A 12,970-nucleotide genomic window follows, 5' to 3' on the forward strand; every position below is an offset into this window, starting at 1 on the left:
TTGCCTTGGGGCATGTTGCTACCCCTGAAGTATCTTGTTATCAAGTTATATGTTGGATTTAGTATCCGTAGGAGGGTGTTTATATTCATTCCAGAAATACATTTTCTTGGTGTTCAGCTTTCTTAGTGATGAGTTTGCAACTCATCTTCTTTAGTTGGCTTATTGTTTTCAGCAGATCAATTGTTTGGTATCTCAGATGAGCATGAGAAGGTGGTAGCTAAAAGATAACACATTTTTTTTTCCCCTCTGGAAAAATAGAATTAGATTTGAATGCTTCTATTAAAGGATGACAATACAGTGTATCATGCCACCAAAGAACAAACATAAAATATACTTCTGCTTTGGTACATGTCTTTAGCTTTTCAACTACTCAACAGAAAGTGAGGCCTTGAGGGGCCTTTCTCAGTAAAGTATTAGTACTCTCTCAGAAGTACAGTTTTGTTTGCTTTAGCTACAAGCAAATATAAACAAGTATTTGCTCATCACTTTATAGCATCTTAAGTACTTACTGTATAGGTTCTTTATATTTCAGTTGACATGAAAATTATACATCAGATTATGTATTGATTTATTTTTTTTTTTTTTAACTAAAATGGTAGGAGGCTCACTGGAAATATTTTTCTGAAGTGCTGAAAGGTGTATTCTTTTCTTGGAAGTGAATGAGACTTCTATTTATTTAGCTGTGTAAAAAGTTCATGAATCACGATAGTGAAGCTTTATATTATGATTTTTCTACTGTATTATTAATTCTGTAACTGCATATTATTGATTATACTCAATAAGGTTATCATGGCATAGCAAAGGCAATGTTATTGCCTACCCTTGCGTAAGGGAGTCAGTTTTCAGGAGTAGACATTAGCAATCCTGGATATATGTTTGATTTTTCTTCTTTTATTTATTTTTTTTCCTGTGGAACAGTTGGCCTGTACTACTTCAAATGTTAGTGTTTTTTTTTTTTTTTTTTTTTTTTAAGATTTACAGTTTTAATGATGTTACAAGAAGCTACCTAATGAGAAATGCTTATTATATGATATACATGTGGGAACATCTGGAATCTAATCTGTTTATCTCTTCAGAGTTACTAATACAAGTAGCTAACTGAAGATAATTCAGTTGTGCAGTTTGTGAGACTTGCATCAACCATCACTTTCCAATATCCTGGTTCTTTATGCTTATTAGCATAATTACCACATAATCACCTCTTGTTGCAAGACATGCTGCAGGCTTCATGGACTGTCTTTTTACCCTGAAGTCTAACAAAAGGAGAGAATACTCCTGATTATTGTGGTGGGATGCTGTTATGAGAACAAACTGATTTTAATCAGATAAACCGTAATTTCATAGAGTTTCAAGATTTGTCAAAGGGGTACAGGATGAGTACCAATGCTCAATGTATAAATAATCTGTACAAGTTCACCAAGCTAAAAGAATGTTTTAGAATATTCGCATGATCACACATCAAGACTACATTTATTCTGCCATTTATCAGAGTCTTTTCTACACTTATGATTGGTTTCTATCATCAAAAGAGAGGAATCAATTGCAGTGAATGCAGAGCAAGGCTATGAAGATGATCAGGGTGTTGGAGCACCTCTTCTGTGAAGACAGGCTGAGGGAGTTGGGGTTATTTGGCCTAGAAAAAGTGTGGGGAGACCCCATTGCAGCTTTTCAGTACTGAAAGGGAGCCTGCAGTAAAGATGGGAAGGAAATCCTTATCAGAAAATGTAGTGACAGGACAAAGGCTAATAATTTTAAACTGAAAAAGGGTAAGTTTAGATTAAATATATAGAAATTATTAATGATAGTGGTGCTGAGACACCAGCATAGGTTGCCTGGAAAAGCTGTGGATGTCCTGTCCCTAGAGGTGTTTGAAGCTAAGTTAGGTGTGGCTTTGAGCAACCTGCTGTAGTGGAAGGTGCCCCTACCCATGGCAGGGGAATTGGAATTAGATGGTCTTTAAGGTCCTTTTCAACCAAAACCATTCTAGAATTCTATGAAAATAATTTATTTTAAAAGCATTTAACTATTAAAGGAGAAGTTGAAAACTTTTAGTAAGATGAATTTAGAGATAATTATTAAAAACACTAAAAAGTCTTAATTTTCTATATGTCAAGAGTCTCAAGATGTCTTTTCAGCAACCGAGGATACCAAAGACGTATCAAAATCACTGGAAACTGTTTCAACATTATTAGTTAATTATGAAGGTACTTAAATCCATAAATTGTTTTTTAAAATGGGGTGGAAAGCTATGATTAGTAAAACAGTATTGTTTTTTTTAAAGGCACAATAAAATTTTCTGTCACAAAATATCAGTGCTAGAAGAATCATCAGAATGCTTGAGAATGGACCCACAGGAATTAAGAGTTGCCATGGTCTCAACACTTTTATTTCTAAATAAAATTGGCTTAGTTTTTGTTATTATAAACACGCAACCCATAGTACATATATACACAGTACACATCATATTAAAATACCAGAACAGCATTGTGCCTGCAATTCTCCCATGGGGAATGAACAAAAGAGAAAACACCACACCCAGCAAAGAAAAGCAGTCACATAACATGTACAGGTGTCTAAAATAGCATGAAGATACTGTTTGTTCATATAATTTTGATGATTTTGATAAGGAAATTAGTATATAAAACTAATCTACCTATTCTGTCAGTTTTGATCCAGCCTGTTTGAATGAAAGGGTTTGTGAAAAATTCTCTTTGAATTCATGCATTAGATAATAAATTGTGTGGGGGAAAGAATTCCACTTAGGTAAGATGGAGTCTAATTAATAGTCCATTGTAATCACTGTGTCTGAAAATGTGCACATGTTGCAAAAAAGAGGAGCATTATTTGGTGTAGTTTAGGAAGGTATTGCTGAATCTGTATTTTAATCCAGGATGTTTCATTAGTTTATGTTTTTCCTTACCCTCATAGTTATGAAAAATGTATGTAATAGGATTTTTTTTTTTAAATTAAGCTCTGCCTTTTCTGTCAGAAGTAGCTATTTACTAGAGCTTTGTCTAAAAATAAAATCACTACTGCATGCAATATTCTGCAACTAAAATTTTTTTCCTTTTTACTATTCACTTTTTTTTTCTTGAGAACTCCTTTTGTATCATCTTCATTTTCTAATACTCGAGCAAAACAATGTGCAACTCAGACTACATTTGTTACGTTTTGTTAAAATTGAATTGTGTATGGCATGCAAAAAAATCCTAGGCATTAAAAATACACTTCTAGATTACTGGTTGAGCAATGCACAAAATAAGGAGTGAAATGTGTAGAAATCTTTTCGAAAGATCACCTTAAATTTGTTTCTGCATGTGTATGTTGATTTCGAGTATATTTCAAATACATATAATAAGGACCCAGCCTTTAATTTGTGCATGAATATTGATTTGATGTTTTATTTTATTAGGTAGTGAAAATTGCACTATATATATATATTTTTCTCTCTGGTTTGTGCAGCAGGTCCCAATTGAATGTAAGGAAATAAAAACTGATTCTCAAGCTAGCAAGGAAGTCCTGCCAAGTTTTCACCAAGCAAGCCTGGTAACATTCTACATTATCTAGGAATGTTGAAATATAATAAGTTAATTGTACTTCTATTTGCTTGTAGAGTTGTTAAGATAGGCAGATCATATTTTAAACTGATAAAACAGGGAAGGAAAGGAAATAGAGCTTGAAAATGTTTTGGTACCTCATAAATTATAAATATACTTTTATTTTTATGTCTATCCCTTTTGGGTCTCTTATTCCTTTCTTTTCTTTGGGAGTTTGATTCTTTAGCTACTGGATATGCAGAATTTCCCTCTTACTAAGTAGAATGAGGATTAGGGCAGTGAACTTGCAAAGCATTCATAGATATTCATGTATATTAATGCTCATCACTTTATGTCTTGCATTCAAACTGTTTTTAAAATTTAAATTTGTAAGCTTAGATGTGTTTGGAGATGTTGCTTACTGTTTAGAGGTGTTAACAATTTATTTGCTTTAAAAGATCTATAAATATTGATATACATTTCTGATGTATGATAATTCGTACATTTTTGAAGGATAATTTGTAGAAGAAGCTTTTTAGAAGAAATCTCTATACGTATTATTATTTAGTGTTAATCATTGTAAACCCTTTGCCCGTTAGTATACTGATTTTGTAAATCCAGTTCTCGATCGAAGAAATATTTGGCTTAAGATAAAATAGGTACAGTGATCCGGGTGCTTCACAAAATGCATGTACAATGAAAGAGTCATTGAAAACAATAAATATTGTAATGAATTATTTGCCAGGGAGCATAAAAATGTTTTTGTAAGAATATACTGTATGTTCATCTCCTAAATGGATTTTCCCTTTCCCTTAAAAGATACCAGTTGTTCAAAAAGAATCTCGCGCAGCAGAAAATGAATCTCAGCCTTCAGATGAGCTGTTAACATATAATAAGCAGGTGAAACAGGTAAGCAGGCTTAGTACTATTGTGAGATAGTATTAGTTTTCCGTGCTTGAGGTTTTGATGTTTTAAAGCATATAGAGATTTGTAAGCTTTTTTTTTTTTTTTTTTAACCAACTGCCATTTAAAAGACTCTTCTATAATACAGGTCTCCATACTGGTCTTGCAGCTTAACGTTAGAGGAAAAAATAAATTAAGGTTCATTCGGTCATATGTTGGGTTAGGCTTTTCATTATGAGATTGAGAAGATTAGGAATGAAACAATGTATAAATAGAATCCTCATTTACATTTAACAACTGTGTGCCTTCCTGGAAAATGGCATAATGATCAACATCCTTTTGGTTATGTGATGTTTCATACATGACAAGAGCTTTCATTTGATATCAACCCCTTAAAGCTTTTCTAGTAAAGAACATATACCAAGTTTACAGAGGCAGGACAAATTTGTTACAAAGACCAAAAAATGCCTTTGGCCATATGTTGCCAGTTTTAATCATTCTGGTATTTTGAGAATACAACCTTAACGTGCTTCCTTCTACTACTTCTATATGAGTAATTACCTTAAAATTACTACATTTGCTAAATGTATTATGTGAAGAACAACCAAGACTGGGAGTGTTTCCACTAGACACTTTTATATGCAAAAAATACTGAATAGTCTTGGCAGAAAGTTAAATAGAGGTGAACACAAGGTTTGATATGTTACATGAAGACAGATGCAGGTATTGAAATGGAGGAGATAAAAGGGGACAAGAGAGAGAGATATTTCTATCAACAAGAAATCCATATTATTGCAGAGCAGATTGTTTCTAGGTCTAGTCATAAGACAGATCTAATCAAAATGAGAAACTTTCTGCATGCCTAAGGGCCTCCCATTGACTGTAGTTTGGCTCTGGTTGTGTCTTGTCAAAAGGCATGGAGAAAGGCAGAGAGAATGGTTGTCATACCCTTAGGAACCCAGAATAGTAGTGACCATTTTCCTCATCAGTCTTAGGATAGCTAAGAACCTGTTCCGAAGAGCTAAAAGATGTGGGCTACTCAGAGAGTGATTTACAGGGAAATAAACAAACTCCTCATCATTCCTGGTGCTGCATTTTGTGTTGGAGCTATAGTGAATGTGAAGTAAAACCCTAAATGGTCTGAGTAGTTCCAATTGACTGGCGTTCTTCTACAGCCAAGGATTTGGGTGTATCAGTTCTTGTGGAAGCATAATAATTTCTGTTAGACAGATTGGATTGCTAATGCTGAGAGCATGAATGAAAACAGTAATTTAAAAAATTTCTTCTAAATTAGAAATAATATTCTTTTGACATTGTCCTTACAATATTTGTCTGTTTATAGGTCAAAAATTTTTCTAATCATTCATACTGTCTGTTCTTGACTTTAGATAATTAACAATGATGCTTGCCATAGGTAGTTGTAAGAAATTACTCTACAATCATACCCTTATATCTATCTATCCATGTATCTAAAAATATCCTAAAACTACATATTCTAAATTATATACTGTTGGTTAACAGAGTACTTTCACAGTTAGTTAAACAGAACTGGGGTACTCTTATGGTTTTTAGACAGTATTATTTTGGGCAACATGCTACTTCTGTAATGCTCTAGCAGTGTTGTTGTAACAACACCTATTAAATGTATGTTTAGTGAGGTTACAACAAAAAGCAGTTTCCACGATAGGTACCTGGTTCTACTTGATGTAAGTACTGCAGAATTTAAATGTGCTTTTTTTTTTTTTTAAAAAAAATTGGTTTTCTACAGTGTTCTGTTTCTATCTTTCATATAGCTTTCGTTATAGCTTTTAATTTTCTTGAACCTGCTTTGCTATATTATGTATGGTAACTTTTCAGGGGAGCTCAGGCGAATCCTTTTTGTTGGTTGCAGTTAGTCTGTTTTATGAAGATGTTAAACATCTTGCAGGAAACAGAATTGTCAAATGCTTGAGGTTGGAAGGGGCTTCTGTTTCTTCTAGACTATGATGGCCTCCAGCATATTCTGTAGATTTTGAAGCTCAAGTCAAGAAACAAATGTAGATGCCTTGGGAGTAGTAATATCTCAAGAGGTTCCTTCCCCTTGCTGTTTGCTCTTGCTCCTGGACTTCAGTGAGCTGCTCCATGACAAAATTTTTGGGTGGGACAGGGTTCAAAGATCAGGATTAATTTCTGCCTTCTCCTTGCATGCTCTTTACTATGTTTTTCAACAGTTATCTGGTCTGCTTTAACTGTGTGAAAAAAACAATTATTGGCATTAGTAAATTAGAATGATCAGCTGTAGGTGGAAACAATAGCAATTCCTTTTGTGTTGCTGTACTGAATAAACTTTTCTAAGTTTTATCCCTTAAAACACATTTGTCTATCTTAATTTGCATAAAAATACAAATTTTAGATGTACTCATGCGCTTCTAAGAGTAATAGTTCTGAATTTTGATGCTCTTTTGATTATTCTATTGATTATCATAATGGATATTTTGTTTTACCACACTTTTCTGCATATTCTATGCCCTGAATAGCTGTAGGTGTTACTGTGATCTGCTCAGTGACAGCAGTTATATGCTACTCTTGTTTAAATGAGTTTTGTTTTCTGTTAATCAGGGTTTCTTGTGTACCATTGCTTCTTGTTCTTCTCTGGAGTGCATATGAAAATATCTGTAAGCTTACAGTCTATAACACTGTGCTTATTTTTTGCTTGTGAACATCTTAGGCTCCGTCCACAGATGTGCTATGGGTGGAAGGGAAAACGATATCAAAAATTAAACCAAATGAGGTTCAGAAAGATCTACAAGAGGAACACAACTTGCAACAGTGTTTGTCTTTCCTGCCCACTCATGCTTCAAATGTCAAGTAATACTTTAATCTTACTTCATTATAATGAAATTAATATTGAAAATGTGTTAAGTTATAAATACATACGATGGCAGATAAGGATGGAGAAGAAAATGTTATCTCCCAAAATCTGGATCTGAAACATGCAGTTATGAGCAATTTCTGATCTATCAAGTTTAGCTTGGTGGTTTGTTTGCTACTTATCTCCTTGAAATGGATTTGATTTACTGTTTTTAAAATCTAGAGGGCCTGCTCATTCCTGCTATATGCAGATGAAACTTTTCTTGACTGCAGCAGAGACTGAAGTTGCTTATGCAGGGGTTGAATTTGTCCATACAATTCCAAGCATAATCTAATCAAAATAATTAAAAACAAACAATGGAACATACCACAAATTTAATATAAGCAATGCCAGCTGTAAGTCATCATCTTTAAATAGAGAAGACATATTAAAAATTCATTAACTTGAATTTGTATTACAGTCAGTGCTTGTCTGAAATTCAGGAGATTTTACACAGAGCAGTAATTTAAGGACAACTGCTTATTACCTTGCTGTTGTCATAGGTGGCATCTGTCATTCTCTAGTAGGAGTGCAGATTACAAAAGTAGTACAGCCTGTGTCCTGATTTAACTGATCTTGTCTTGTCCCATGTCAAGGGAGACTCCTCAATTTTATGGTGTTCACTACTAAGATCTTTATGGCTAGCTTTGCTTAGATATACCGTAAGTTGCTTCTTCACTTCTTTCTTTCGAGTTTTTTTTTTTTTTAAAGAGTGAGAGAAGCGGCTTTAATTATTAGCTTTTGTTGTTCTTAGGGTCTTGAATGGTCTGTTGGATACAGAAGAGAGCCTTTTTATGGGAGGTCTGAAGTTTGTAAATGGATAATACTTTCAATTAAGTAGCTGAGAATAGTCATGGGAAAAGAATGCTTAAGTTTATGAAACAGTCAAATTGGCATTTAAGTGACCCTTTGCATGCCATTGCTTATCTGCATTGCTTAAAGATCATTTGGTTAGCAAGATTATATATTAAAACAAATAGTGACAACAGACAATGAGTGTTTTACCTTCAATAAATACTTACTGTCAGATTATCAATGGTGCAGAAACTGCATCATTTTCTAAAAAACCTGTATTTAGTGCATTAAATGAGGGTAATGTAGGCCACACACATAGCATTGTTTCTTCATGTCCACTTTTTCAAAGAATGATAAATAGTCTGTTTTAAGAGTGTGTGTTGTAAAAACATTCACCTTTACCTGAGGCATGCCCTGAATATTTTAGTTTACATTCATAAAACATTCAGTTAGTTAATTCAATGAAATGATAAACTTCTATAAAATAAAAGTAATTATACTACAATTAAGATATCATTCAAGCTGTTTTTATTGATTTTAAATAAATTACAAAATCTATGTCAAAAAGTTCCCAGATGATTTTAAAATAATTTACATACATTACTCCAACTGTTTTAAGTTCAAAGTTGAATTGTTTGCCTATTTTTATTTTTAAACGCATATGTATTGGTTTGCAGAGTAAGTGAACTGTTAGAGAATCCTGAAATAAAATATTTCATATTAGGTGTTCTTTCTCCAGTTAAGGTATCATGGAATATTTCTTTTTATTTTAAATTAGCATGATCATCTTCTTAAAGCATTGATATCTGGAACAATTGCTTATTTCCATTTGTGCTGTGAGATGTATGAATTTAGTTCCAAAAAAACCCAACTCTATCGATTTCATTATATGAAACTGCTGTAAGCATTAAATTCTAATCAGTATTATGTATTCTGTGTTGCTTTTCCAACCGGATATTTCATTTTAAATGTTTAACTTCAAAATTTTATTCAATTCCTGTTTTCTTTTAGGAAAAAGAATCACAAATTTGAGTTATAGTTTATGGTGAAAATGTCTTGTTGAAGCATGAAGTGGCTAGGTTTCCTTCTATGTGTTATTTCTATATATTACATATATTGCATAAAACATTATGGCTTGACAAAAATTATTTTAAGATTTTAATTAAAATTAAAAATGTTATTTTGTTGCCACTCATTTATATTTTGTTGTCATGTGCCTGTAAACATCAGGACTCAGTTGAGAACAATGTAACTGATGTGGTGATCTTTTGCGAGTCAAATTGATCTTATACTGCACTGTTTTTTTGTCTATTTTCTTTACACGTATGATTTCTTTAAACAATGCTGTCATTGTTTTTCAGGAATTGTAAATACAAAAAAAAATATTTTACATTAACTTAATACGTATTGCATGATTAGACTGATCTTGTATTTTTTTTCCCCCGTTTTGTAGTTCTTACTAATTTCCCTTTTATAATCTTTTTATTAAAAAAAAAAAAAAGCCATAGTTATCAGTAAAATAGACAACTTGTTGAAGGACTAAAAAAAAAAAAAAAAAAAAAAAAAGTTAGACCTGAAAGCTAATCAGTATAATTTCAAAGTGGAGTTTTAACCATTTTCATTTAAGAATTTCTTTTAAATACGATGATATTTGTGAACTTTAATTAAAAATAGCATGCGTTTGGGGAGCCATTTCAGGGCTGGGATATTTTCTCTATGCTGTTTTTCACATTGTAGCTGTCTGCACCTTTAGATACTTATTAACTTTGTAGAGTTCATACAGTAGCTGCAGACTGTTTTTAGAGCTTGATCCATGGCCTGTAGAAGTCAATAGACTTTCATCACTTTTAGCACAACTTAGATTGGAGGTTTAAATGGTAGATTTTTTTTTTTTTTAGATATTAACTTTTTAAAGATAGTCAAAGGTACCGTGCTTCCCTCTAAAATGAACAGCTGAATTGAAACGTTGAAAATTGAAAGGAAAAAAGTTCAAATGATAGCATATAAAAAAAAAACTCATTCCAAGATTTAAGAGTACTTACGCGGTGTTCTGTCACGAGAGAGAATGCACAGATGAATGTACACATAACATTTGAACATAACATTTATTCAAATACCCAATTCAAGATGTAAATATACGCTACTTAGATACTTTGAGCTTTCAGGGCAGACAGCGTGAAAGCTCTACTTTGGGAAAGTAGAAGTGTGACTACTGCAGTTATTCTTTAATTTTAAGATTATTACCAACGTTTTTGTTTTTACCTGTGGGTCCCCTCACCTTCATCCCTACTCCAAATGATATTAACTCTGCTTTCAGTAGAAGTCATCTGGATTACCAGGCAACTTTTGCCAAGTATTTATTATTAGCAATTTATATACTATGGTCTGTAATGTCACAATGTAGTATTTAGATAAGTTGCATACTTCTACAATTCAGAGAATGGTTATTAAGACTTTTTATTTTATTCCCTTTCTAGACAGCAAAGTTATTTAAGCATTCATCATCTGTGTACTGCTTTTCCCGGATTTATGTTGCCTCCATATCTACAAATGGCTTCGAGAATTTATCATACTTCAGACAGAAGAGGTCACAATATCTTCTTTACAGCAGAGGATATAGAAAATAGGCGGAAAGAATCCATATGTTCTGAATATATTTACTTGAAAGAACAAGCTGAAAGGAAAAGGTATGAACTTATTATTGATGTTACTATGATTTAATTAATTTTGTAAATTAAGGGATTATATTTTGAGAAATAATTTAGTGGTGTTTCAGTATTTAGTAGTTTCTCAGAAGTGGCAAATAAAAAGGCTTGATTTATTTTTTTTTTTTACCTTGTCTGTAAGGTATGCTTTAAATTATATAGCCCAAAAGTCTTAAGTCTTATCTTGCTTAGAATGTAAAAGGTGGTGTTAATTTTTAAGAGTGACATTCACTTTATGTTATGAATGAGTTTTTATATTTAGCTTTATTAATGAGGAGTCCCACTGAAATAACAAGCGATGTTGACCACTTAGAGTATGCTTCCAATGAATGTAAAATTTTGCAAGAGTAGAAGGTGTATAAAGTGTACAGCCACTAACCTTTTATCAAATGGACAATCTTATTGATCCTGATTCTTCAAGCACTTAGGATCAAGCATAACTTTAAGTAATTTAATAAAGTTCTGTTGAGTTCAATGCATACAAAGTTAAGCACATATGAAATCTTGGATAGACCTGTAGTCAACAGTACTAATTGTGTATGTAAGAGGTACTCATGATAACTGCATTGTCATTTTTTAAAATTTGAATTCCTAAATCCTTACTTGTTGTTTTGTTAACATAGTTTACGCTAAAATAATGTGAAATAAAACTAAACAACATGAAGAATATTCATTTTTTCACTCCATATTATTTCAGTTATGTTTTTTCCTTCTTCTGTGTCTTTCTGGACGAAGATCTTAGAACTAGAACCTTTACACTCAAGTTTTTCCTGAAGATTTTTCAGACTGACAATTTGCAACTGAGTTTCTGTACTGCACCAGTTCCAGAAATATAAAATTATTGCTTGTAAAGTTTGTAGTGATCTAAAGAATGATAGAGAGGTAAATAAGGATAAGGACTGGTCAGTTTTACAGGGCAATTTGTGTAGCTTGTTAACTTGGGCTCCCTTGAAAAACATGCATTTTAGTGCAGCCAAATGCAAAGTCGTAAGACTAGGAATAGGGAATAGAAGTCATTGTTTGTAGGAGGGGAGATTGTATCCTGAAAAGCAGTGATTCTGAGCAGAGCTTTGCACTCTTGAAAGATAAGTAACTGAAGATGGCTATGTAATAGATTCAAACCTTCAAGAATGTATGTTAAAATGGAGATGAGACATTTTGAATAATGTAGAGAAAGTAATAGTTTTGGGGTTAGAAATCTTGTACAGACCTTTTTTTTTTTTTTTTTTTTGTTCCAGGTAAGTGCTCTTACAACTGAGACAATCATGCCACCACTTGTTTTTTCTCCTGGCTACATGATTTTTGCATTCTTTTCTGCTCAGCAGCACAACTTCCTGCACCCAGAACAGTCAAATCACGTAGTGGTGCGTGAGGTTTGAATCCTCAGATAAGCAATGAATTTTCATACCCTGGTTCTGTGCTTCAATAGTGAATTGTCATGAAGAGATAGAAATCGTCAGTCGTTGCATTTTTTCCCATTGCTGTCTTACAAAAGAAAGAAAAAAAAAAAAAAAAAAAGCAACAAAACACCACATCTCCCCTTCATTGGAGGGAGAAAAAAAAAGAGTACTCTGAGAAAAGGGCTCCATGTTCTGGATTTGAAATGGAGGAAAATTTCTGCTTGCAGTCTCTGAGAAATCTAAGTTTAAGAAAGGGGCAGTAGATTTCCTGTAGGTTCTGCCGTTCTTCCACATGCAGGTTTGTAGGAATGCTGTGTGCTTAATGCACTTAACAGTGAGTTCCAAATATCATTCTTGGGGAGCAAACAGAAATCTGGATTCCTGTATGTGATCTCTCTCTTACTTGAATGCCTGTTGTGTGTGAAGACGCTTAAAAAGATCATTATGTTGGTCTTTGTGTAAGAAATAAGAGATGCTTTTAATCTGTTACCTAAGTGACGTAGTTTCTGTTGCAGGAGAACTTGCATAAATGAAAACTTAACAGACTCAGTAGCTGACATTTCAGTCTAGACAAATTTGAGAGTAACTGTAAGACCTCAGTGTCATGACAAATGGCTTATTAGGGAGATTAAAAGAAAGCTTTAATTTTAGTATGTTGTGAATGTTACCTATTGAACGATGGGAGTGCTCACCATAGTGATGAAAGCAAGTAGTGGGAAAACCATGAATACTGCAAAGTCT

General features: G+C 33.0%; 1 protein-coding gene across 13 annotated transcripts in view; it reads left to right on the top strand.

Annotated features, from left to right (window-relative positions):
• TTC6 (tetratricopeptide repeat domain 6) overlaps nucleotides 1-12,970 on the top strand; it is a 56,400-nt gene that overhangs the window by 3,828 nt on the left and 39,602 nt on the right. For 8 of the 13 annotated variants that reach the window (XM_085225274.1, XM_085225265.1, XM_085225267.1 and 5 more), the window contains 4 exons: nucleotides 3,463-3,546; nucleotides 4,356-4,445; nucleotides 7,147-7,286; nucleotides 10,602-10,811. In XM_085225274.1, the coding sequence (XP_085081400.1) occupies nucleotides 3,463-3,546; nucleotides 4,356-4,445; nucleotides 7,147-7,286; nucleotides 10,602-10,811 (524 nt within the window). Of the gene's footprint in view, nucleotides 1-2,126; nucleotides 2,205-3,462; nucleotides 3,547-4,355; nucleotides 4,446-7,146; nucleotides 7,287-10,601; nucleotides 10,812-12,970 lie in introns of those variants that run through there. The other 5 variants (XM_085225264.1, XM_085225268.1, XM_085225270.1 and 2 more) reach the window with 3 other exon arrangements.

This window comes from Meleagris gallopavo, chromosome 5, assembly GCF_905368555.1.
Source record: "Meleagris gallopavo chromosome 5, MGAL_WU_HG_1.1, whole genome shotgun sequence".
Lineage (NCBI taxonomy): Eukaryota > Metazoa > Chordata > Aves > Galliformes > Phasianidae > Meleagris > Meleagris gallopavo.